Source organism: Vipera ursinii, assembly GCF_947247035.1.
Source record: "Vipera ursinii genome assembly, chromosome: Z".
Taxonomy (NCBI): Eukaryota; Metazoa; Chordata; class Lepidosauria; order Squamata; family Viperidae; genus Vipera; species Vipera ursinii.
This window is the reverse complement of record NC_139517.1, coordinates 118,735,538-118,762,543: the sequence shown is the minus strand read 5'-3', so window position 1 is coordinate 118,762,543 and position 27,006 is coordinate 118,735,538. Positions and strand designations below refer to the sequence as shown.

Genomic DNA, 27,006 nt, shown 5'->3' with positions numbered 1-27,006 from the left:
CGGGCTGCATAAACCAGCCAGGAAGGGCACGGGTCCAATAAACATATGGTGGAGCTCAGCCTCCCCATAATCCTGTCCACTTCCTCCGGAGTCACAGAATCAAACTCCTCCCAGGTGATATCGACAAGACCGCCCGTGTCCTGATTGCCAGACTCTGCCCAGAGTCCAGACCGGTCCGAATCCGAGCAATTTGCAATTGAACTGTAATGTTTTGGCATTCCCCCTACCAGAGCCACCAACCAACATTTGAGTTCGAGCCTGAGGAGGACCACAATGGTACAGAACTGCATCAGGAGACTCCTGATCATTCGGATCAGCAACCCTTCATTGACCGCTGTGCTAACGCTGCCACAGGGTCTGACTCTGGGGTGGGCCTACCAGAAACGGTCAGCCAGAGCCTCCCTACTGACTCTCCAGTGCAGGAGAACTTGGACTTTCAGGGCACGCCTACCAAACCCCTAAGATGTTCATCATGGCCTCATAGTCCACCCGCTTACCTTGCTGACTATGTGGTCAATCCTCCACATTAGTCTGAATGAGGAAGTGGAAGTGTAAATATGTTGCATAAGTTATATTGTTTAATCCTTAAAAGGGGAAGGGGTGTTGTGTATTAAGGTTTTAAGAAACTCCTAAGCACTTGCAATTGAACTGTAACGTTTTTGCGGGAGTCAATTATGGCAGGAGATTTAGGTTCAATCTGATTGGTTGGTTGTTTACTCAGAATGGTATATAAAGAGTGCAAGTTCCCCCTAACCCCTCAGTACAGTTATGGTCACTAACTAAAGAGCTGTTTTGACTGTACTCCACTGCCTGGCATCATTCCTACTCTTCTGAACTCACTACACAATAATTTTGGTTCAGTTTTCATTCATTACAAAACAAAAATCAATCTTGCCTTTAGTTGTGGCATTCTCTGATGGACTCCCATCTAAGCATTAACCAGGTCTGACTGCTGAAATTGCTAATAGCTTTTAAAAGAAGATACAATGACATCAAAATGATGTTGTGGGTTTCAAGATGTTATTACACAAAATAAGCTATTTTATATTAATGGTTATATGCCAAGTATTGCTAGTACTGTATATTCTTTGAATCATCTGCTCAATGATGTCATGAGGAAGTTATGCCATGTCATGTTATGTAAAGTCATTGTAATTGTTGAGAAGAGATCATTTTTCACCACTGAGTTTATTAAAAAAGATGCAATAATGGATAGAACTGGACAGGCTATCTTTTATTTATAAGTGGAGGCATGATACAAAGTGCTAGTGCCTCTAACTCCAGTGAGGGATGGGCTTTTAAAAGTTCCAACCAGCCTGGAAAAGACAATTGATAGGAAGGGATTGTAAATAATGAAGACAAGTTTTGCTTCTTCAGTGGCTACATTAGCTTCTAACTTATTTAAACCAATGTGTCTTTCAATGAACTTCCATGACTGAGATTGGACCTAAACTTTAAGCTTCTCCAGTCCCAAATATACCACATTAACATGGGATGAAATGTTGTGGTGCATTTCACTTCCGATCTGCAGACCACAGGAAGTTCATTCTTAGAGAAAATATTGATAAAACTATGTGTATCATGTACACATATTATACCTGCAAAAATTAAATATACCTAAAACAAATGCTATCCATGAATTACAAATCTATAATTAAGTCACAAAGGTTTATTTCCCGGCCACCAAATTTTATGGTAAATCATTTCTGATTTTTGTATGGGAACTCACTATTACAATAGTATCAAAAAAGGTATAATAACTCAGATCTGGAGTCTAGACCTTATTTTAGCTACGGCTAAAAATATTTCTGCATAATTTGGCTCAATACTGTTTTTTACCAAATGAGCAAATTTCTAGTAATCATTTCCTGCACTGGAAAATAAAATAAGAGCCACCAGATTCAAGTATCTCAAAATACACCATATATCTGGCAAATAAGCCAGCCTCTAAGCTCTGTAAACTTTCATGGGCATACATACAATTTCCTTTCCTTTTCTATTTCTCTCCTTCCAATTAATCCCTAAACATTTTCCTCTTTTTTAATGACCTACTAGTATAATTGATGCAATGTATGGCAGTGAAAGCTGGACCATGAAAAAGGCTGAGCGCCAAAGAATTGAGGCCTTTGAACTGTGGTGCTGGAGAAGACTCCTGCGAGTCTCTTGGACTGTAAGGCGATCAAACCGGTCAGTCCTAGAGGAGATCAACCCTGACTGCTCTTTAGAAGGCCAGATCCTGAAGTTGAAACTCAAATACTGTGGCCACCTAATGAGAAGGAAGGACTCACTGGAGAAGAGCCTAATGCTGGGAAAGATTGAGGGCAAGAGAAGAAGGGGACAACAGAGAATGAGGTGGCTGGATGGAGTCACTGAAGCAGTAGGTGTGAGCTTAAATGGACTCCAGAAGATGGTAGAGGACAGGAAGGCCTGGAGGAACATTGTCCATAGGGTCACAATGGGTCGGAGACGACTTCGCAGCTAACAACAACAAGTATAATTGAAGAATTTTTTTCAATTTTTCTGCCTTATTTTTATCAATCAACAGTGGAAATAGAAAAGTTTCCTCACCCAGACTGCTCTTCCATTTTCAACCTCCCCCCTCCCCCCCAACCCATGACATAGCAAATAATGAAAAGCCTCCAAAATGCATTTTATTGATGGCTTCTAATGGAAAGTTCAGAAGGGAGAAATAATAACTGTATTTAAAAGGAGACACATTATGTCTACTCTTTGCTTAATTTAAATTCCATAAATTATTAGGAGAGTTACTAAAAAGTGGGAGCGTAGATTATTTTAGATCTGCAATGTTTACATTACTGTTCAGTATCTACATGGAGATCAAATAGATAGTCATTCAAAAATGTGGAACGTAATGTCTTCAGAATAGAGATGATACTTATCTCTATTCACTTTTTACTCAAATCAGGCAAAGCTGTGCAAATGCTTGGTATCTGTTTGCAGGGTAGAGTTTATTATTTATTAAATGCAACAGTTTCCCTTTCCAATCATGTCCAACTCTAGGAGGCAGTGCTTATCACCATTTCCTAGTTGAGAGAGACAGCATTGTCCATAGACAATTCCATAGTCATGTCACTGGCATGACTGTACACTGAGGCACACAGAATACTGTTATCTTCCAACCAAAGTTATATCTATTTCTCCACTTGCCTTTGCATGGCTAGGTTGGCAGGAGCTGGGGCAAGGAACAGGAGCTCACTCGACTGCATGACGCTCAAGTCGAACCAGGCTGCCAGCTTTCCAACTGAAAAGCTTAGTGTCTTTAACCACTGAGTCATTGCACCCTCTTTTTTATTACTTGGGCATTCAACCTAGTGCCCTTTATCCAAAAGGAAAGATTTAGCTCATAATGAATCTCTACTATGGAAGGGGTGGGCTTTAACAATTGGACTATATCAAGGCCAACAAACTGAAGCTGAATTCAGGCATGTCAGAATTTCTGTGTATGTGATTCTCAGGTTAGTAATTAGGAAGTTGGCTTTTTATACATAATGTAGCATGGTACCTGAAGGGATGTATCAATGGTTTGAGGATCTTCTTGATTCCACTCAAAGTACAGAGGGGCTCAGGAACAAGGAATGCTCTGACTAGTTTCAGTTTATTCTTCATATTTTAACAACCTCACAATTGGATTATTACACTATTCTTTACCTAGAATTACCCATAGACTTGTTTAAAAGCTGATGCAAAGCACATGTTCATTTGCTCATTTAATTACAGTTCCTAACTGCACTTAATTGCAGTTCTTAAAGAACTGCACAAGTTACTTGTGAGTTACTAGGGCTAATTCAAGAAACTGGTGTGAATTTATGACACCCAGGATAAATGTCATCCTGGAGCCTAGTTACACTATATTGACTTGCAAGAGCTGATTGAACCAACCATCAATAGAAACCAGACTATGGACTAGCTAGATTTTTTATTATTCAAGTATTCTTCCTACTTTCTAGTATTGCAGCCAGATTTACGTATGCTTTGAAATACTGATTTAAAATACATCGTCTTTCTGGTGATAATGATTTCTTTCATGGACCATTCTACAGTTCAGAGCAATAATTAAATTTCTGTACATTTGATATGCAAAAAATGCAGCTTCCCCCCCCCTTAAATCTTCTTCCAGTTGAAAAAACGTAAATAAGAGATTTCAACAAGACACTCTAGTTTTTCAATTTGGGACTCTTAAAAGATGAAAAACTTCTCAATGTTCTTTTTTATGTTTTGTCTTATAACTCAAAACAAAGTAGGTAAGAGCTTTACTGTATTTTGAACTGATCAATTCTCACCTCAAATACTCTGTTTAGGTCTGGAGAGAACACTTTAAGAAAAAGCCATATTTAAGAAGAATAGATTGAAAGTGGGTCAAAAGGGATAGTCATGGGTTTGGTCATACGTACGGAAGGAGACAGATTATGTCTGAAATGACAGGAGAAGATTGAGGTCTGTACAGAGAGAATATGATAGCATTTTTCAAGCATCTGAAATGGTATCTCTGTTATTGTTATTGTTGTAGTTGTTGTTCCATATTGCAAAGTGCAAATTCTCACTGGCTAGTAGGGAAATCTAAGAGTTGGTCAACAATGGAACTAGGGAGATCTTTTCAATGTATATGTTCAACCAGAGGCCAGGCAACTATCTCTGATGGTTTAATTTGAATTCTTTCATTGCAGAAGCCCCTCCATATGGATACTTCCTTGTTGCAGGAGAGGAGCTTGTGTGTTCCATTAAAGTTGAGAGCTATGTTTGAAGTATACCACCTAAAAGTATATCAGAAGGGTCATCCAAGCCAGACAGGTCTCAACAAAGGAGCCAGACTAAGAGTATCCACAAACCCATTAACTATGACAGAAAAAGAATCCTATACAGGACTGGTCATTGCCCAAGTTAACAAAGACTCTTTTTTATTTGAACTATATGCTGAAATGATCATGAAAAAGCTAGGTCTTGAAGAATCAAGAAATTATTGAGGTAAAAATTGGAGGAAGAAACAACATCAGTCTTCAATATACTGAAGATACAAATCTACTTCCAGGAATCAAAGAAGGCTTGGAACATCTGATCAAGAAAATCAAGGAAGAAAGTAAGAATTTAGGTATCTTTCTGAATATCAGAAAGACGAAACTCATGACCACTGCAATGAATAGAAACATCAAAATGGAAACTGATGATGAAGAGAAAGACTTCATGGAAAAATTCACTTTCCTAGAACCCCAAATCACTCAAAGCAGGGAAGACAGCCCAGAAATAAAATGGTGGACTGTACTGAGCCACACAGCAATGATGAACATGAGCCAAATACAGAAAAGCAAGGACATCAGCTTGGCAACCAAATGCAGGTTAGTCCACAATATTGTGTTCCACATATGTTCCAACCTATGGTTGGGGAAGTTAGACTTTGAAAAAGCAAAATAGGAACAAAATTGACTTTTTTGAGCTGTGGTGCTAGAGAAGGCTCCTGCATATTCCTTGGATAGCAAAGATGGCTAACAAGCAAGCATTGGAGTGAGCAACACCAGATATTCATTGGAAGGCAAAATCACAAAACTGTCTTACTTATTTTGGCCATGTCATGTGGGGAAATTCAATGGAGAAAGCAATTATGTTTTGAAGAGTTAGCGATAAAAGGAAACCAGCTACCAAAGAACAAAGTGGCTGGACACCATCAAAACTGACATGAGATCCAGCATAGAAAAACTCAACTAGTGCAAAAATGGACAGGTCAGAAATACTTGGCCCATAAAATCGCCAAGAGTGGGACATCATTGAACAGAGGACTAGACTTGATCACCTAAATAGCCTAAATACAATTCAAAATGGAAAAAGAAACAGCTAGACAATTACCATTTTTAAATGTCCTGGTCAACAAGTAGGAAAATGGGAGCCTAGGAACTATAGTTTATTGCAAGGCCACCAACACTCCACACATTCTTAGTGTCAACAGTAACCATCCATTGTCACACACAAAAAGTTGTAAGAACACTCTATGGCAGGGTGACAACCTATTGTAGTACCCTGCAAGCTAAACAACTGGAGAGAAGGTATCTACGTGAACAATTCAGGCAGAATGGCTACCCACAAGCATTTATTACAAAATGCCTGTGTAATGCAAAGGAGGAAAAGGAAGAAAGAAGGTACAAGACCAACTATATGGCACACCCTGCAATACATCAAAAACATTTCAGAAGCTGCAGAACGTAGCTTCCGAGATTTGCAAGTGGGTATCACACATCATATGAGGACAAATTATGCATTGCAAGGATTGCTTGGAGGTAGGAGATACTTCTAATCTAATCTACCGATCCCTTTCTTGGATTGCCACTGTGACTATGTTGTACAGACTGGGAGGAAGCTAACAACCAGATTGCAAGTACATAAGTGAGTGGTCAGATTAGGAGACCCAAACTTATTGGTAGCCTCACATTGCAATGAACAATGATCTATGTCATACAACTAATATAACATTCTGCAGCTAAACCTTGGCTTACTAGTAGTAAATATTCTTCAAAACCTGCTGAAGAACAAAATCTGGTAAGGGGCACATAGTATGGACTTTGTAATATTTGCAATATGGTTTTTGTAGTCTGTTGCATTGGTAACTAACACGAGGCCTTTTTATGTTAATTAGCCTTATTTCTCTTCCCCTTTCAAATGTATTGTTAGTAATTTGCCATAAACCTTAACTTTCAAGAATAATGTAAAAAGCCTTAGAAACTAAGACTGGCTGAAGCGTTTGATACATTATAAATAAAAGCGTTTGATACATTATAAATAAAATACTTTCCTTTTCTGCTCTTCCCAAGCTTCAATGGACAAAGCAAGTATTTGAGCACAGTGCTGAAAAAAGCAACCTGAATGTATCTTTACCAATGACATTCTGCCTTTTATTCCTTTGCAAATGTTTCTTTGACTTTGTTCTGTACCAGCCTGCTACCAGCCCTGCAGAAAAAGCAGGGACAACCCCTTTACAAATGGCAAGAGGCTGGAATAAAGCCTGCCAAATTTATTAACATAAAACAGACACCAACCATGAAACAGGAGCTATGAAACAGGAACTATTCAAGCGGTTGCCTTCAGCAAACCAGCCCTCCCACACATTCCCCTTTTATACAGTTCAGGGCGTGGCTTCTCTCTGCCTCCTTCCGAGGTGCCCCATTGCCTTCCTCTGTTTACTCCTGATTGACTGCCTCCTGCGTCGGGCGTCCTTGAACAGGGCCAGCTGTGGGTCATCTTCATCCATGCTGTCAGGCTCACATAGCTGGGTCTCCGTTGTGACCAGGTGGGAGGGGCCTGGCTGAGGGCTCTGCGGAGCCTCAAGGCCATCATCAGCAAGCTCTTCAACACCCCCCTCCTCCTCCTCTGAGTCGTCTGACCCAACTGCCGAACCCACAGCCTGACCCTGAATCACAACAGACTTTTATGCAGAATACAATGCCCTTTCCAGTTCTTATGCTTACATGTTATTGGATATCTAATTTTTCATTATGTATGTATGTATGTATGTATGTATGTATGTATTTATTTATTTATTTATTTATTTATTTATTTATTTATTTATTTATGGGATTTATATCCTGCCCTATCTCCTGAGGGACTCAGGGCGGCTAACAACATCAAAATTTAAAGGTCTATGTACAGTAAATTAAAAAATAAAATTTGAAATAAATTAAAATAAATTAAAGAATAAAGTTAGAATTGTAAATATAATTAAAATCCCTGTCAGTCTAGGTCAGCCAGGTGGAAAAGGAGTGTTTTGAGGCCGCGGTGAAAGGACTGGAGATCTTGGGCCATCCGAAGCTCAGGGGGGAGCTGGTTCCACAGGGCTGGCGCTCCCACAGAGAAGGCTCTTCCCCTTAACTGGACAGATGAGTTTTCCTAATCCAATCAACTTTTACTTTGAAGTATCTTTGTTGTGCAAACTATAAAAAGAAATGTAAACCCATGTTCCATGTTTGTTTATTTTATAAATAAAATCTCGAAGCATTCCAAATAAATAATAAATTAAATGATTTTTCTGTTCTTGTATTTTAACTGGGGTCCAGCATATTGAAGCATGAACCTACAGTCACATTGGTTATCACTTGTCTGCTTATCCACTACTCAGTATAAAGTGACATTTGCTTCCCCAGATTTGGCTCTCCTTGATCAGAGTTATGCCAAATACCTTGCCAGGCACATTAACAAATTAATCCTCCTGTATCCGGAAGTTAAGTCATGGCAATTGAACTTGTTTCCGTATTGGTTTGAGTCATTTAGCTTCCCATCCAAGCAGCTTCTTCCATCTGAGCAAGTTGGTTAAGGGACTCTGAGCAGGCAGATAGTCATTGGAATCTACCAACTTCCCAAATTCTTAGGGGTATTCCCACACCAAGCTCATGGTTTTTTCACCCAAATAAGAACTCAAATCAACAAGAAAATAAGTCCAGTTACCATAATTCAACTTTCAGACAATTTTGGGTGTGGATGAATGAGAATTTTTAGTGACATATTATTGCCACATATCTGGGGGAAGAAATCCAGAGATTGGTGCGAGAATACACTTAAGAATTTTACGAGTTGGTACATTCCAATGGCTCTCTGCCTATTCAGATTCCTCAAGCAGCTTATTCAGACAGAAGAAATTGCATGGATGGGCAGCAAAATGTCTCAAACCAACAAGGAAATAAATCTAGCTTCCATGACTCAACTTTCAGACAATTCTACCTGGATGACTGAGACTTTTTGTCGATATCTGTCTGCTTGTTGTTGTTAGTTGCGAAGTCGTGTCCGACCCATCGCGACCCTATGGACAATGTTCCTCCAGGCTTTCCTGTCCTCTACCATCTTCTGGAGTCCATTTAAGCTCACGCCTACTGCTTCAGTGACTCCATCCAGCCACCTCATTCTCTGTCGTCCCCTTCTTCTATTGCCCTCAATCTTTCCCAGCATTAGGCTCTTCTCCAGTGAGTCCTTCCTCCTCATTAGGTGGCCAAAGTATTTGAGTTTTAGCTTCAGGATCTGGCCTTCTAAAGAGCAGTCAGGGTTGATCTCCTCTAGGACTGACCGGTTTGATCGCCTTGCAGTCCAAGGGACTCGCAGGAGTCTTCTCCAGCACCAGAGTTCAAAGGCCTCAATTCTTTTGCGCTCAGCCTTTCTTATGGTCCAACTTTCACTGCCATACATTGCAACTGGGAAGACCATAGCCTTGACTATACGCACTTTTGTTGACAGGGTGATGTCTCTGCTTTTTAGTGTGCTGTCTAGATTTGCCATGGCTTTCCTCCCGAGGAGCAAGCGTCTTTTAATTTCTTGACTACAGTCCCCATCTGCAGTGATCTTGGAGCCCAGGAAGATAAAGTCTGTCACTACCTCCACTTCTTCCCCATCTATTTGCCAGGAATTGAGAGGGCCGGATGCCATGATCTTGGTTTTCTTAATGTTTAGTTTCAACCCAACTTTTGCACTCTCCTTCTTCACTCGCAACAAGAGACTCTTCAGTTCCTCTTCACTTTCTGCCATTAGAGTGGTATCATCTGCATATCTTAGGTTGTTGATATTTCTTCCAGCAATCTTAATTCCAACTTTTGACTCCTCTAGCCCTGCCTTTCTCATGATATGCTCTGCATATAAGTTAAATAGGCAAGGCGACAGTATACAGCCTTGCCGGACACCTTTCCCAATTTGGAACCAATCAGTGGTTCCGTGTCCAGTTCTCACTGTTGCTTCTTGGCCCGCATATAGGTTTCTCAAGAGACAAATAAGATGTTCTGGTACTCCCATCTCTTTAAGAACTTGCCACAGTTTGTTATGATCCACACAATCAAAGGCTTTAGCATAGTCAATGAAGCAGAAGTAGATGTTTTTCTGGAACTCCCTAGCTTTCTCCATGATCCAGCGTATGTTGGCTATTTGATCTCTGGTTCCTCTGCCTCTTCGAAATCCTGCCTGTACTTCTGGTAGTTCTCGATCCACATACTGCTGGAGTCTAGCTTGTAGGATTTTAAGCATAACTTTACTGTCTGCTACTTTTGCTTTTATTTTTGCTACTTTCCCCTTTATATAGGAGAAAAATAATTGCATTCATCATCATATCAAGATGCAGCCTTCACCCAGACATTAAGCAAGTTGCATAGTGTTGACACTCCATAAAAAAACTAGATCTATTTTTTTAATATACAGCCACTATCCTTACCTGCACCTTACAATTTTTCAATATCTCACAACATTTATGACTTACTTTTCATCAAGATTTTCTTGGACACTAACATTTATAGCATACATTTCAGCTCTATTCTTATATGTAATACTATCATTCCATCACAATCTCTAAAAGAACTTTGCCATGCATACTTATGAGTAAACAGTCTTAAACCACATATTCAAAACAAATACATTTTTAAAATAGATACTCACTAAGCCATCACTATTGGCATTAATTTTTGATTTTCCAAATGACTTAGTTTTTATATACTCTTTATCTCAACCATATATTTATGGTTTTTAACAAAATATCATACCGTATCCCAATCGCCTACATTATGTACATAATTTTTCCAAAAACTTATTCTTAGTTTTTCTATTATTACTATTCACTAGAGCATAACTATCTCAACTAATGAATTCCTATTTTCATAACTATTCATAATAATCCAGATAATATCAATTCATATTTACTGACATATATATTATTGCCTTTTATACATAATTAAACTACACCTTCACCTCACTGCATCTATTTAATTTCACAAAATTACATTATTTATTCATATTTATTACATTTTTCTCCCTTCTGATAGACACACAACATATCTATTTTTCATTAGTTGTGTTGTTTGGATTCCATTTTGCATGTATATACTGTATATATTTAATATACTGCATATAGTGACTGTTGGTTTATTGTTTGTTTTTTATCCAGCAACCAAAGTTATGCTGTTAGAATGGGGAAGCCTTATAAATTTCAAGATTAAATAATTTCTCTTCCTCAAACATATAATATTTCTCCACAGATATGGACTTCTGCTGCTCATCATGGCTTTGGTTGACAAAGGCTTTCACATAATGCTGTTTATTAATACAAAGTGAAGAGTATGTTACCAGATATAGTCACAGTGATGCCACAAGCAGCATTCCATCATAACAATATTAAAGACAATACTGGTTATTCTGATTCATTTCGGCCAGTATCGTAGAAATGCAGGTAGAGCCTTGTTCTTCCAAGCAGTTAAGACCTTTAATATACAGCCTATTTTGCAAGCCCATATCCCACTAAGTAGAAGAAACATGCAATATACTGATAGACACTTTAGATGTATACCTCTGAATTAAATTTTTTGCATGTTTAGCTCTCATGGGTAAATTTATGAGGTTGAATGCTTTCTTGAACCAACTGTTAGTGACTTGACCGAATAATGCACACTCTATTAAAATATTGAAAGACATGGATTTTCCCTCTTTTACATTATTTTTAATGTGACAATCTCAAGGCAATAGAATTACTGACGGGTTTGTGCCTTGGTTTTTGTTTTTTTTTGACTGTCACACCACAGAACAAATTCCAATATTGGTGTAGAAAATTAGAAAAAATTAAGAGAAAGATTTCTACTGCACATACTTGATATCAGCAAATGCTGTCATCTGGAGCTTCAGAAAACCAGCAACTTCTTTTATTAAGTCCAAACCTTTTTCCTCACTCAGTGGGCTGTTGAAAAGAAGCAAAAAAAAAAGCATTACAAAAATGGAACTCATCAATACATCAGAGGCTAAAAATCCCCAAAGACTTATCACCTTAGCCTGTTAGGTAGGTTGAAAGGCAATGCTTACAGTATTCCTGTCACATTGTGATTGCGATATCAAGGAAAATGGGATCAGGTGCTTTCCCAGGCATGATGAATCACCTGAATTTTCCAGCAATAAGACAAACAATAAGGTGTAAATGGAATTGTTAGGAAGTGTAATGGGTCCAATGAAGCAGGGACCAGTTCATCTTGGTCCTCAATAAAAAAATGTAATGCAGTTTAAAAAGAAAGAAAAGAGAAGGGAAAAAAACGATGTAAGAGAAAAATGGCATGATGAAGCTAGTGACAAACAAAGGAAGTAAATTGCAAGCCTCTATCAAATGGAGAAGGAAAAATCCACCTCCACATTCATTAGTTGCTGAATGAATTCTTGCCCAGCAAATGACAAAAATGTTATAAATTCAAGAATAAAAAAGAGAACTAATACACCATTCTGCAGGAAGTAAATGAAGAGGAGACATGCATCTCTGATTTTCAAAGATCTTGTGTTCAGACTTTTCTGAATATTTTATTTTATTTTTAGCAGGACAATGGGATAGCAATATGTTGTCACCAACATTTTAAATCAGCTAGGATTGCAGAACATTTGTATAATTTTAGCAATTAAGAAAACAGGATATTCAAAACATACACATGTATGAAATAATATAGCCTTTCCCACCCATGATACACATTTCACTACAGGAATGCTCATGTTACATTACAAAATGATGTTTGTAATAACAGAGTTTAAATTAAGGAAAAAAGAAAAAGAAATTAAGCTCAGAGAAAGATACTTTGATTTTCCCCCCCCTCCAACCTTGTGCCTTAGAAATGTGTTGACCATATATGTGGATAATACAAGGTATGGCAAATAGCAATATTATTACTGTCTGTCATCTAAAGTCACTCTAACAGTAAATAGAGCGGCACATTAAATAAATACATAAATAAACAAGTATAAATAAATAATATATACTGTTAACTGAGGCAGATGATCTGGATACAACTCTCCTGAAGCAGATATGACTCTCAGAAATTAGAGATTTAGCAACAGTGGGAAATTTCACTTATCTGAATATCTATTAGAAAATCAACATAAATCTGAGTGTTCCCCAAATTCCTCAGTGGCCTTGCTGACTATTTTATTTCTCAGGAAGTTGAAGAAGGGACAAGAGATGGGATCTTCTGGATCTGATACAAATCAATAGAGAAGAGTTGGTTAAAAAGGTAAACACAGTGAGAATCTTGGGAGAAAGTGGTTACATTAATCTGGGTTTTAGTATCATACAGGAAAGAAAATAGGGCCATCATCAAATTTTAGGGGAGAAAAATTTCAATAAGCTGAGGGAAGTACTAAGGCAGAAATCCTGAAGTGAAACAATTGTGAACATCTCAAAAAGAAAATACCGGAAATACAATTGAACTCCTTTTTATTGAGAAAAAAATAATTAGGAAACAATGCAGGAAAACCACTGGGCATGTAGAAAAGGTTTTCAACTGAGTTAAGAGTTAAAATGTGCATGTTTAGGAAAAGGTAGAGAAGTATGGTCATCAAGGAAGTCTGTCTGTAGTCACCTCATCACCATTTTCTTCCCATCCCCTTCAAGGAGATGTAAATAGCTTATATCTGCAGGAAAAGAATCAAGCTCTACTGCAGAAGAAACCTGGACTCATAAGAAGCAACAACAATAGGCAAAAGTGCATTTTTTTTCATTTATCTCCAAAATAAAAGAAAAAATGGGAATCTTCTGTTTGAAAAGATGACAAAATTATAAAGACATGACAGGCGCAAAGTAGTGTGTCCAAATAGGCCTATGTAACACAAAAAAAGATAGGCAGCATCTGACTCATATGATCTTGTGTTAATGGTTAGGACAAGGGTGCCACCGGTAAGAGATTGCCGGCGGACGACACCCAGGGATAGGGCCTTCTCAGTGGGTGCGCCTGCCCTTTGGAACCAGCTGCCAGTGGAGCTGAGGACTGCCCCCGACCTCCGTTCATTCCGCCGGGACCTGAAGACCTGGCTCTTCGAGCTCTCTGGCCCAGGCTGAGAATTCTAATTTTAGCCTTAATCTTAATTTTAACTGGGGTTTTATTTATGCAGGGACGAATATAAGGTTTTTTAATCTGTTTTTAACTTTTGTATCTTTGTTTTTTAATCACCCAGTAAACCGCCCTGAGTCCTTCGGGAAAGGGCGGTATATAAATGTAATAAAATAAATAAATAAATGAATAAATAAAGATAAATTTCATCCAAGATTCTTGCAGAAGCTTGCAGACATAATTTGAAGCTCCATTCTGTGATCTTTCAGAAACTGTCAGCCCTTGAGATAAGGCAGTTCAAGAAACTGGTATTCCAGGAAAGCTACTTTATTGTTGTAAGATATTAATATTAACCTTGTAGGATATTAATAAAACCTTAAAAGTCTGTCCAAATCCTTCAGTGTTCTATTTTTAAGGACAAAAAAAAGTCAAGATGGGGGTGGGTGGGTTTGCTTTGAGTATGATTCTCATAATTTCTTCCCAAGGCCAGAGAATCTATTTTCTTCTCCAACTTCCACTTCTTTCTCAAGGCCAGAATTAAATTCCTTGACAAAAATTACGAAGAAGAAGCACAGTTACAAGACTGGAGAAAGCAAATTTAGCTCCTGACTTCAAAAAGAGGAAAAGGAAAGAACTGGGTAAATTATGGACTAGTTAGCTTGATTTTGATTCTGAACAGAAGTCTGTAGCAGATTACTAAGTAGTCAATTTGTGAACATTTAGAAAAGAATACATTGCTCTGAAAATGCCAGCATGGATTTAAAAGATACGAATTATCTACTTTTTTGACAAAGTGACCACATTAGGAGACCATAGAAATACACTTGCCATAATATACTTTGATCGCATTTTATTGGGGTTTTATTCCAAGAATCACCGAGAATGAACTGAGTGACCATATAAAATTTCTTAAATAGATGATAGATAGGTAGATGATAGATAGATAGATAGATAGATAGATAGATAGATAGATAGATAGATAGATAGATACATACATACATACATACATACATACATACATATTGCATCTAGTTCTGACCATTAAACTGACAAACTAGAGAAAGTCCAGAGGAAAGCAACCAAGATGTAAGGAAGGATTGGTTGAAAATACTTGGTGCATTTAGTCTGGAGAAGAGTACAAAGAAACATTACAAATTTCTTCAAGTACCAGAAGGACTATCATATAGAAGATGGGATGCAGTTGTTCAGCTTTGCTCCAGAAGACAAAACAAGAAGCAGTAGTTCTACATTATAAGGAAGCAAATTTTGGATGACCATATCCTAATATATGTCAAGTACCAGGAAAATCAGGTAATACAGACAGTTCAAATGGGTAAAAAGTTTTGTTGCAAACTAAATCTCTACAAGAATCTGAACTACTAATGGCAAAAAGAAATTAGCGGCAGATAAGAGTAGAAGGAATTCAAGGTGGGCTAGGCTTAGATCACTTATGGGCGCAAAGGGACTCATGACTGGTGATGAAATTGACCCTCCCTCGGGCTCAGCCTGATCATCTCCTACAACATAGTCAGAATAGATTGCCTTGGGAAATGATGGATTTCCTTTACTGTATTTAAGCAGGGGCTCCATAGGCACCTGTCAGGAATGCAGAAATAAAGTTGATTTCTGTTGTGTTGATTCCAAATGATTTGCAATGATTTGATTCCAAATTCATATCTTTACATCCTAGGATTCTATATTAAATGGAGATTATACCTTAAATGGTGATCAGAAAGTTAAAATTTCATGTATTATTCCCACCTGCATATGGAATCAGACACAAGAGCTATATACCTCAACATATGTTAAAAAGTATTACAGAATTTCATTGTGTGTTTACATAAAATAGAATTATCAAAATTCTTATTGAAATAAATGATATCTATGGAGCTTCATAAAAATATGAATCAATCAAGACAATCAGCCTCTTGTTTTTAATTATTGCAGTGCCAATATTGATCCATTTATTATTATGAGCAAGATGAATGCTATCTAAAAAGCAAAGCATACAATTTGCATACTAGACAGAGAACTGTTGTTCCTAATATGTAGTTTAAAGCACTTTAATATATATGGTTCCTGGGGCCATGTCTATTTATATAATTTGGATTACAGCTAGGACAGAAAAATTCTTGATTTTTTTTTCCAAATATCATACATTCCCTATCAAAGAACTCAAGAGACATTCAGCTTTATACAAGATAGGATTCTCTGCAGACTAGATTTAAATATACATTATTTGCTGTATATAATTCACTTATTTTGCCATGTTTTAAAAAAATTAAAAAGAAACTTGGTATTATCACAAGGGGAAAAAAATACAAAATCCTTGTTATTGATGTAAAAAACTACCCCTTTCAGGCTTTAACTGTGAGTTGAAAGAACTATGGTACTACTCAAAATACTGTGAAAGCAAGCTATTGTCATCACACCACAGCCTGTGTGTTAATTAGATCTTTCACTCCTGAGGACAGTGGTTCAAATTTGTGGGGATGACAGGTGTCAGAGATCAGAGTAGGTTTTTTTTTAAAAAAAAATACACATTCACACATAACAAAACAGTGTAATGTTATATTTATCCAGAGGTGCAGAAAAAGCTGTACAATATGTTGTTGGCATTAACTTGATATCATTTGTATGCATAAAACTATATTTCTGGAGGGTACAAAATCAAAATGAAGTGCTAAAATGAGATGTAAAGGAAAAGTGGTAAGGGGATTCAAAGCCTTTGGTGTTCACTTCCAACAAGGTTGAAAACCTGTTCTGGAAGACAAAAAGGAACAATGACAACACTGACATTTCCTTAGCTTTAATTATTCTTATGGGCACAAGTTAAGTACAAATGAATGACATGTAACTGCACATTCACTCAGCAAAATACAACTCTTGGCTCTGTGTAAATCATAAATCAAGATGATAACTATTATACTCTTGCTTTTGATGGCCAAACTCTCAGAAACAATGTTGGTTTATAGAAAGCATTCAGAAATAATGCCCCCCCAAACATCCTCTTTATTTTATTTATTTATTTGATTTATTTGCCACCCATCTCACCTCAAGGCAACACTTTGATAGAACCTCTGCCTAATTTGCAAGTTGTATGCTTTACTCAGTGCTTTTTTCTAAAAAAAAAAAAAGGTGCCAGAACGCAGAGATGCTGTCACTGGGAGAGATGCCGGTGTCTTGCTACAGCATCACCGCCCGTCCTTTGCACTCCCGCCCCTGCGGCTCAGAGCCACATGCCACAGGGATTCCCCTCCCCACAGCTACTGTGGGGATTCCCCTCCCCGCAGTTGCCATGCCACGGCCTGTGCTGAGCCCCCACCCAGAACTGCTCCAAACCCCGACCCAGAGCTGTGTTCCTCGTGGCAGTGGTCTCCAGCGCCAAACAGCTGATGGTCTCCGGCACTGGCACTCATTCACTTACTGCCCCATCGCTTCCAAATGCAGTAAGTGAGTGAGTGACCAAGTGACGTTTGGAAGCATCAGGGCAGTAAGTGAGTGTGTGAACAAGCAAATGGTGTTTCGAAGCGATGGGGCAGTAAGTGAGCGAGTGAGCAAGAGGCCTTTGAAAGAGACAGAGTGAATGGGGGAGAGACTGAACGAGGTGCCTTTGAAAGAGACGGAGGAGTGAGTGAGAGCGACTGGAGGCTTTTATGAGCAAAGTGTGAGTGAGTGGGGGGACTTTTGTGAGTGAAGGGTGAGAGAAAAAGGAAAAAGTGAGGGGGAGAAGGGAAAAAGAAAAGGCGCTGACTTCTGAGTTCCTCTGTTACAAGAGTAGAAGGAAGCATTAACATTGAACCTCAACTTTTTGCTTTTCTATAATATTATAAACTAGCCATTTCTATAACAATAAATGAATCTAACCAATGAAACCCAAAATACCCCCCCCTTTTTTTAGTCAAGTTTTTGACACCTTGTTAAGCACTGGTAGTGCTTGAATATTGTCATGTCCTAAAAGTGGTACAATTTCTGAAAATGTTGAAAAGCCCTGATCTAAATGCAGCCTAAATTGTTTATTGCCATCCTATTTGCAAATAATATCTTACTTACCTAGTTGAGATGGTGTAGTTGGGCCTCAGGGAGAGGTGCAAAGTTCCTGCCTTCGCTGCAGACAACTTGCCTGTGCAACGTTTGCCAGTCGGGTCTTTTGGCACGCTTAGCAGCAATTCCTATTGGCTTTCAAAAGCCAGTAGGCCAGGCGTAGGCAACCTTGGCTCTTTTATGACTCGTGGACTTCAACTCCCAGAAGATGTTACATAACATAACACCAACTGGATGATGTTAAACTGTCTTTCTGTTTCTTTCCTTCCCAAAAATTATGTTAATGAGTCCTCTCTAAGCTCTGCTAATCAGCTTGTCCTGGATTGTTTTGCCACAAAACAGAATGGTTTGCAAATTGCAGTTGAGACAGCCCATCTCATTTTAGATATATCACATATAATTGAAGATTGTAATTAGTTGTGTGTGCACGTTCAGCGAGTGTGATGTATTTCTGCTGGCATTTCTAGGCCTCTTTCCAACCACATCCAGAAAAATAACAAACATTGGAATTCTCAAGGCCATGCTGGTATTTCTCAGCAATCTGTTACTGGAAGGAAAAAGCAATCCCTGCTGGGTTACTGATCCCAGAGAAGCATTTGCATGTATGCAGGTATCCTTAAGTTGGAATTAAGATTGCCGGAAGAAATATCAACAACCTAAGATATGCAGATGATACCGCTCTAATGGCAGAAAGTGAAGAAGAACTAAAGAGCCTCTTGTTGCAGGTGACGAAGGAGAGTGCAAAACTTGGGTTGAAACTTAACATTAAGAAAACCAAGATCATGGAATCCGGCCCTCTCAATTCCTGGCAATTTCCACCCCGACCCAACCCAGTGATGTCCTCACCGTGATGTCCGTTGCCTGGAGGCGGTCCGGATTTGGATGGGGAGGAACAGGCTTCGTCTCAATCCTGACAAGACTTAGTGGCTGTTCATACCGGCATCTCAGGCTGACCAGCCTTCTCCATCATTAACAATAGGAGATGAGGTATTACCCCCCGTTGATAGGGCTCGCAACTTGGGCGTCCTCCTGGATTCACGGCTCAGTTTGGAAGATCATATAGGAGCCGTGACCAGGGGGGCTTTTGCCCAGATTCGCCTGGTGCGCCAGTTGCGTCCCTATCTGGACTGAGATGTTCTACGTACAGTCACTCATGCGCTCGTGACCTCCCGATTAGACTACTGCAATGCCCTCTACATGGGGCTGCCCTTGAGGACCACCGGAAGGCTTCAACTGGTGCAGAATTCAGCCGTGCGAGTTTTGATGGGAGCTTCCCGATACTCCCGTGTAACACCTCTTCTCTGTGAGCTATATTGGCTTCCGGTTGCCCTCTGGGTGAGATTCAAGGTGCTGGTAATGACCTATAAAGCCCTAAATGGCTTGGGTCCAGACTATCTAAGGGAACACCTGCTGCCGGCATCATCTTCCCATCGTCCTGTGCGCCCCCACAGGGAGGGCCTTCTCAGGGTACCGCCAGTTAATGAATGCCGGCGGGTTATTCCCAGGGGAAGGGCGTTCTCTCTGGGTGCGCCTGCCCTATGGAACCAACTACCCACAGAACTTAGGACTGCCCCCGACCTTCGCTCATTTTGCCGGGACCTGAAAACTTGTCTCTTTGATCTGTTTGGTCCAGACTGTGGGGTTGTTAATTTAACTGGGTTTTAGATTTACTCTTGGGGCTTGAATTTAATTTAATTGTTTTAATTGTTTTTAATTTTTTGTATTCATGGTTTTAACTGCCCTGTAAACCGCCCTGAGTCCTACGGGAATAGGGTGGTATACAAATCCAAATAAATAAATAAATAAATAAATAAATAAATAAATAAATAAATAAATAAATAATAGATGGGGAAGAAATGGAGGTAGTGACAGATTTTATTTTCCTGGGCTCCAAGATCACTGCAGATGGGGACTGTAGCCAAGAAATTAAAAGACGCTTGCTCCTGGGGAGGAAAGCCATGGCAAATCTAGACAGCACACTAAAAAGCAGAGACATCACCCTGTCAACAAAAGTGCGTAAAGTCAAACCTATGGTCATCGCAGTTGCAATGTATGGCAGTGAAAGCTGGACCATAAAGAAGGCTGAGCGCCAAAGAATTCAGGCCTTTGAACTGTGGTGCTGGAGAAGACACCTGCGAGTCCCTTGGACTGCAAGGCGATCAAACCGGTCAGTCCTAGAGGAGATCAACCCTGACTGCTCTTTAGAGGCCTGATCCTGAAGTTGAAACTCAAATACTTTGGCCACCTAATGAGAAGGAAGGACTCACTGGAGAAGAGCCTAATGCTGGGAAAGATTGAGGGCAATAGAAGAAGGGGACAACAGAGAATGAGGTGGCTGGATGGAGTGACTGAAGCAGTAGGCGTGAGCTTAAATGGACTCCAGAAGATGGTAGAAGACAGGAAGGCCTGGAGGAACATTGTCCATAGGGTCGCGATGGGTCAGACACGACTTCGCAGCTAACAACAACAACAAGGTATCCTTAGGGTGCCATAGTTATGGATGAGAAATATTGGTTGCAAAGTTGACATTTCTGGATGTAATACAGATATTTTGGACTTATTTTTGTTTCTTTGCATGTTTGATATTTTTAAAAAGGCATATGCTGCTACTACGCTTATGCACCTTTGTAACATCTTTTGCTAGGATACATGACCACTGCTTGTCCAGAATGTGAAAAGTGAAAGATTGTGACTAAACAGAATTTTAATGTACAGATAAAACCACCAGAAATTATTTTAGCCTTTTTAATAAATGTTGTTATTGATGTTAAGCTCACCATGGAAAACATCATATATTGTTATGTATATACTAGGTTAATTATTTAAAGACTGAAGTGCAACATAACTAGATTCTAAATAATCTATTTTTCAAAACACACAACAGTCCAAACAGTAAAAGTAAAGTCCAAATTAAGAATATTTCATTCTTAAGAATTGTTTAATTTAAAGTGCTTTAGTTGTAATAGATGGTTATAGATTCAAAATAGTTTTCAAGAGTGTACAAAAGATACTATTTTTTCTAGAATCAGCTAAATTAGACATATTACATTGAGAAAAATGTTTCTCATTTCTTTCCTGTTACCTTTATTGATTTCATTGCAGAGATGTTAACATAGGAAATAGATTATTTTGTTATCTAATTTTACCTTCCAAAAGACAGAAGCAGATGAAAAATGTGAGGTTCTTTCCTGTTGGCTTTTTTGAATTAGCTGTTTTAGATTCTAAAAGTTTAGTTCCTAAAGAAGTAAATAATTTTAATGTCCTCCTCTAGTGCAGGGTAGGCAACCTTGGCTCTTTTATGACTCAAGGACTTCAACTCCCAGAATTCCTGAGCCAGCGTGGCTCAGCTTGAAAACCTCTCTCTTTCCCCTCTGCGTGTCTGGCTCAGGATTTCTGGGAGTTGAAGTCCACAAGTCATAAAAAAGAGCCAAGATTGCCTACTCTTGCAATAGGCTTTCAAAATAGAGGGACCTTTCCCCCCCCCAAAAAAAATGGCGCCGGAATGCCGTTCTGAGCGTTCTATGAGGAAAAAAAAGCCCTGGCTTTACTGATATTTGTCACTGTTATTCTGCCTAATTTCTGTGCTTACCTAGTTTTTAGAGTGAAGCTTATCAAAGCATGAGGCAACAAGGGATTTTGTTTATCTATCAACTTGTCACAGTGCCTGAGGCTGAGTAGAGCTGAAAAGGAAGGATGGGCCAAGGTCATCAAGCTGTCTCCTGTGCCTAAGGGAACAGTAGAACCAAATTTGATCTGTGCCCTTTCCAAATTAAGCCACGGTTTTAGCCCTGTGTTTCTCTGACATGGTCCAGAAACAAACAAAAGACCATATTGGAAATGGAACAACCAAATAATTTCTGTGGCAGTTTATGAGTGACTCAAAAATGAATTATTTTCATCTTAGCACGGCCACAAACAGGAAAGCGATGGATCTTCATTGACTCTGCAAACAGAAATCATACTTTCCTCTCTAACCAAAGAAATTGGGAGAATTCTTCTGTGCTATACTTAAATTATACCAGCCATCACCCTTGAAAAAGCCAAAGGGCCATTTCTACCTATAACCATTTATTTTTTTAAAAGCATGTAATAAAATAATGGGGAAGCAGCAGGTAATTAATTCAATCTTTTGTGGAAAGAACAAGCCTCTAAGTTCAGCATTATAATCAGCAAAAGAGGAGGCTGGGTAGAATTCTTTGTAGTATACTACTCAGACATGATGTATTTATGTTGGTGAAAGAGTGCAAAGACCCATTTAACAACTGTAGTGTCAAAAAAGATATAACACAACAGTGTATCAAGCCATTGAAACTGAAATGTGTTCTGAGTTTATTTGCCTCATGAAATGTTAGTTATAGGTTTCTCTTTAAGGGTCATTTATATCCTTCCAAAAAGAAGTTTTTGCTACCTTCTCAAATCAAGCACGATTTATTTTTTTTATTGTGTATTCCCTTTTCTTCCTCCAAGCAGTTCAGAGCAGCATCCTTTATTCTGAATTTGAAACATTTTAATGCATTCTTCTCTACACTTAAAGGTAAAGGTAAAGGTTCCCCCGCACATGCGTGCTAGTCGTTTCCGACTCTAGGGGCCGGTGCTCATCTCCGTTTCAAAGCCGAAGAGCCAGCGCTTCTCCGAGGACGTCTCCGTGGTCATGTGGCCGGCATGACTAGATGCCAAAGGCGCATGGAACACTGTTACCTTCCCACCGTAGTGGTCCCTATTTTTCTACTTGCATTTTTACGTGCTTTCGAACTGCTAGGTTGGCAGAAGCTGGGACGAGTAACAGGCGCTCACTCTGTTATGCAGCGCTCGGGATTCGACCCGCCAAACTGCCGACCTTCCGATCGACAAGCTCAGCGTCCTAACCCACTGAGCCACCGCGTCCCTACTCTCTACACTTAGACATCTCCAATAAAAAAATGTACATGGGGTCCCATTTTATCTTTGCATTAACATTATGGCTAAGTGAGCCTCACAACTGTAGGCTAACCCTGGAGCAAACTAAGAGGGAAAGTGAGGATTTGAACCTTGTTTTAATCCTGTGTTCTCTGTACAAAGCAGGATCTCATTATAAACACTGAATGATTTTTCACATGAATAATTGTCATAGCAGCAAAACTGATACTAATCATTATTTTAGGTTTTAATGTGAGGTGGTGGTATGAAGTGAAATGCATGTGTTGATTTTGTGATGCAACGGAAATATTGTGCTCACTACAGAATCCGGTCTACCTGCAAGTGTCTGGATGTCTGATGGGACTTTCCATGGTGGCCCCTTTCTTCATCAACCAAATCTCCCAATCCCTCCCAGAAATAATGTAATGGATCCAAATAGAAGCACAGATTTCTGGACCCTTATAGTACCATCAATAGTAGGAAAGTTCACTTACCCATTAGCATGACCACCAGTGGTCGTCTAAGAAGACAAGGGATACAGCCCATAATTCCCCAACCTGTTGTAATATCACTGCATGTCAGGGAAGGTATGCATCATCATTTGGAGACGGTTGCATGGTTGTTTCATTTGTACTCTGCAAATGTTTGTTCTGGCTGAGAACACTCAAACAGCAAAGCACAGAACAGAAGTTGGATCAACCAATCAGCATGCAGGACACACACCTCCGTATATCATGCAGTTGGGATTTGAGAGCTGTGCACATAGACCAATCTACAGCCATTACATTTACCCATCAACCCTTTCATAGTGTTGATATGACATGACGCCTTCATGCAGTTGTGAATAATTCTAAATCAAACTTTAGCTGGAGCATTTGCTAGGGGCAAGCTAAATATCTTAGTATTCAACAAACAAATAGCACACAAAAATACTATTGGCTAATGAAATGCAAAGAACCCTACATATCCCTATAGCCAAGACTGTTTAAAGCAGTTTTACCTGGTTTCATATAATAATCTTAAATGATTACTTTCTTAAAGTACAATTTTCTTTTTGCCCAAGGGTCATTATTGTATAATTCACAGTTTCTTTAGAAGAACAATACTCTTTGCACCACTCCATTATCTTATAATATATGTTCTCTATCACCAACAGTCAAAGCTTATTTCCAATAAACACAGTGAAGACTGGGAAGCAGTGTATACTAAGCTAACAATGTCTCATAGCTTCAATTGCCTTTCTTTTTAATATATTTAATCCAGTCCGGTTAAAGCAATAAAAGCAAAAATGCAAAGTGCATTATTTTTCTAATTTATGTCAGAAAGAAAAGATGGACAAAAGTAAATTGGTATACTTTGGGCATGATTAGAAATATTTCTAATGGAGTTTTCAGTAGTACAATATTCTAAAGTAAAGGTTTGCAAATTCTTTTTACTAATCCCACTTCATTCTGCAACAGCTTGTTTATGACACATGCACCCAGGTCTAATAGTGCTGCAAAAAATAATATATCTTTTCTGTATCTCTTTTGTGCCGGGTAACAATTATAAAATTTTTGCAGCCCAGACAGAGTAGCTCTATATGTACGACTTCTGTAATAAAACACTAATTTTATTTCTATCCAGAGTCTAACCGTGTCCAAAAAGAAACTCAGCAAAATCTACAATATCTCTGTTATGATGAACCATTCCTGGTTTCCAGGCATTCCAATGGGACAAATAGACTGTGTCATTTTATTTATATTCATTTTTATTTTTCCATTTCTTCCACAAACAAATCAACACATATACCGCAATACATGAATACATACTCGTAAGTTTGGGTTCTGCTCGTCCATTTCCCCTTTCACAGTATCCACACTGCTTCTCTCTCTTTCCTCTTCTCTACTTTCTTTCTCCCTTTCTCCTTTCTTCCCTCTTCTTCCTCTCCTCTCCTCTTTCCCTCACCACTCCCCTCCCGTTTCTCCCCACTTCTCCTCCTCTTTCCCTCCAACCTTCCTACTTCCTTCCCGCTCCTCTCCTCTCTTCCCTCTCTCCTCTCCTTTCTTCCCTCCCATCCCTCTTCTGATACAATTCAGGGGTGATGTCCGAGCAGCTCCTCGCCTTAGATTTTCAATATCTATATTAGGCATGATAACATTAATTTTCTATTACGTCAATATTTCTATAAATCTGGCCTTCTCGGTATATACTTCTATAAATTTTTATACTACCTCTAGTTATGCAATACTGTGTCGCCTGGGTTTCTCTCCTTATCTCAGTTTTTCCCTAATCTGTCTTTTCTGTTTATTCTTTTTCCCCATATAAGATATAGCAAGTCCTCTCATGTACGCTTTCGCCGTATCCCAGACATTTTGAAGTGAGGTATCTTATTTTTTGTTTTCCTTGAAGAAGAAAGTCATTTCTTTTTCCATATATTGCTGGAAGTCTTTTTCATTCAATACAGTTTGATTTAATGTCCATCTTGTTCTTTTTTTTGTCCTTTCCATATAATTGTGACTGGGTTGTGGTCTGCCCACATGTTTGTTTCTATGTTTATATTTTGTGTATTTGTGAATAAAATACACAAATCTGGGAGTCCTCCTAGATTCACGGCTTACCCTGGAAGATCATATAGTGGCCGTGACTAGGGGGGCTTTCGCCCAGGTTCGCCTGGTGTGCCAGTTGCGGCCCTATCTGAACCGGGATGCCCTGTGTACGGTCACTCATGCGCTCGTGACCTCTCGCCTTGACTACTGTAATGCTCTCTACATGGGGCTTCCCTTGAAGACCACTCGGAGGCTCCAACTGGTACAGAATGCGGCCGCTAGAGTTGTCTTGGGAGTTTCCCGGTACTCCCATGTTACACCTTTGCTCCGCGAGCTGCATTGGTTACCAGTTGTCTTTCGGGTGAGGTTCAAGGTTTTGGTTACGATCTTTAAGTCCCTACATGGCATGGGTCCGGGATACCTCAGGGACCACCTGCTGCCGGCATCAACTCCCCTCCGCCCTGTGCGTTCCCACAGAGAGGGCCTCCTCAGGGTGCCGCCAGTCAAGGAATGCCGACTGGTGGCCCCCAGGGGGAGGGCCTTCTCTGTGGGCGCTCCGGCTTTATGGAACCAACTGCCGGTGGAGCTCCGGACGGCATCAGACCTCCGAACTTTCCGTCGTGGCCTGAAGACCCACCTATTTGAAATAGCTGGTCTGGCCTGACGGGGGATTATGGGTTTTAATTTGTCGTTTTAGATTTGTATTACTGTTTTTAACTGGGCATGGGTTTAATCTTTTTTAATTTTTGTATTGTCTTTTTTATATATGCCCTGTGAACCGCCCTGAGTCCCTATCAAGGAGAAGGGCGGTATACAAATTAAATAAAACTTGAAACTTGAAACTTGAATAAGTCTATTGATGTCCATATCATATCTATTCTCGACCAGGACAGGTGTCTGTTAGAATAGAATGTATATTGCTTCTTTTCCGGATATATTTCTCTCCAAACATCTAATATATTTAATTCGTCTACCATATTATGAAAAGATTTTGGAAGTGCTCTCCTTGTTTTTTGGGGGGGTTTTTTGGTCATATTATAATCCAGCCCGGCCTTTACAATAGCATTGAAATCTCCAATCATACATACGCTTTCGAATTCCAATTCTATTATTTTCTGGTGTAATTTTGAATAGAAGTTTTCTTGGTTTTCATTTGCAGCATAAATCGCTACCAATAAAGTTTTTTTACAATTCATAATTACTTCCACCGTTAAAATTCGCCCTTCTTCGTCTGAATATATCAATTTGGTTTGTATTGCTTTTTGAATATATAATACCACACCTCTTTTACTCTGATCCTCAAGTGAGGTATATAATTCTCCCAATTTTGGATATTCTAATAGATTTTTATGTTGTTTCTTAATGTGAACTTCTTGTAAGCAAATTATGTCCATTTTTAATTTCCCCAATTTATTTAGTGTTCTTTTTCTTTTTATAGCTGAATTTAGTCCATTTACATTTATCGAAATTGCTTCTATCTCTTCTTCCATGATTATTTATTTGAAGTTTCAGTTGCTCTCATTATTCTCATCTCTCTTTGCTCTTTTGCTCTTGTCCCTTCTCTCAACACCCTTTCCTCCTGTTCTATGCTATACTTACTCCATTGCTTCTCTGTCTCATCTCCTTGCTATCTGATTACTCTTTCCCGTCTCAGCCTTTCTTCTTCTTGCTGCCCAAAGTATTGATCATAGAAAAGTTCTGCTTTCTCTAATGTGTCCAGTCTA

General features: G+C 39.1%; 1 protein-coding gene across 1 annotated transcript in view; it reads right to left on the bottom strand.

The window, feature by feature from the left end:
- Positions 1-27,006, bottom strand: part of PTPRN2 (protein tyrosine phosphatase receptor type N2) — a gene marked incomplete at its 3' end in the record, with an annotated part of 756,267 nt that overhangs the window by 466,657 nt on the left and 262,604 nt on the right. The window contains exon 10 of the mRNA XM_083376709.1: positions 11,606-11,692. Within this exon, the coding sequence (XP_083232835.1) occupies positions 11,606-11,692 (87 nt within the window). The remainder of the gene's footprint in view (positions 1-11,605; positions 11,693-27,006) is intronic.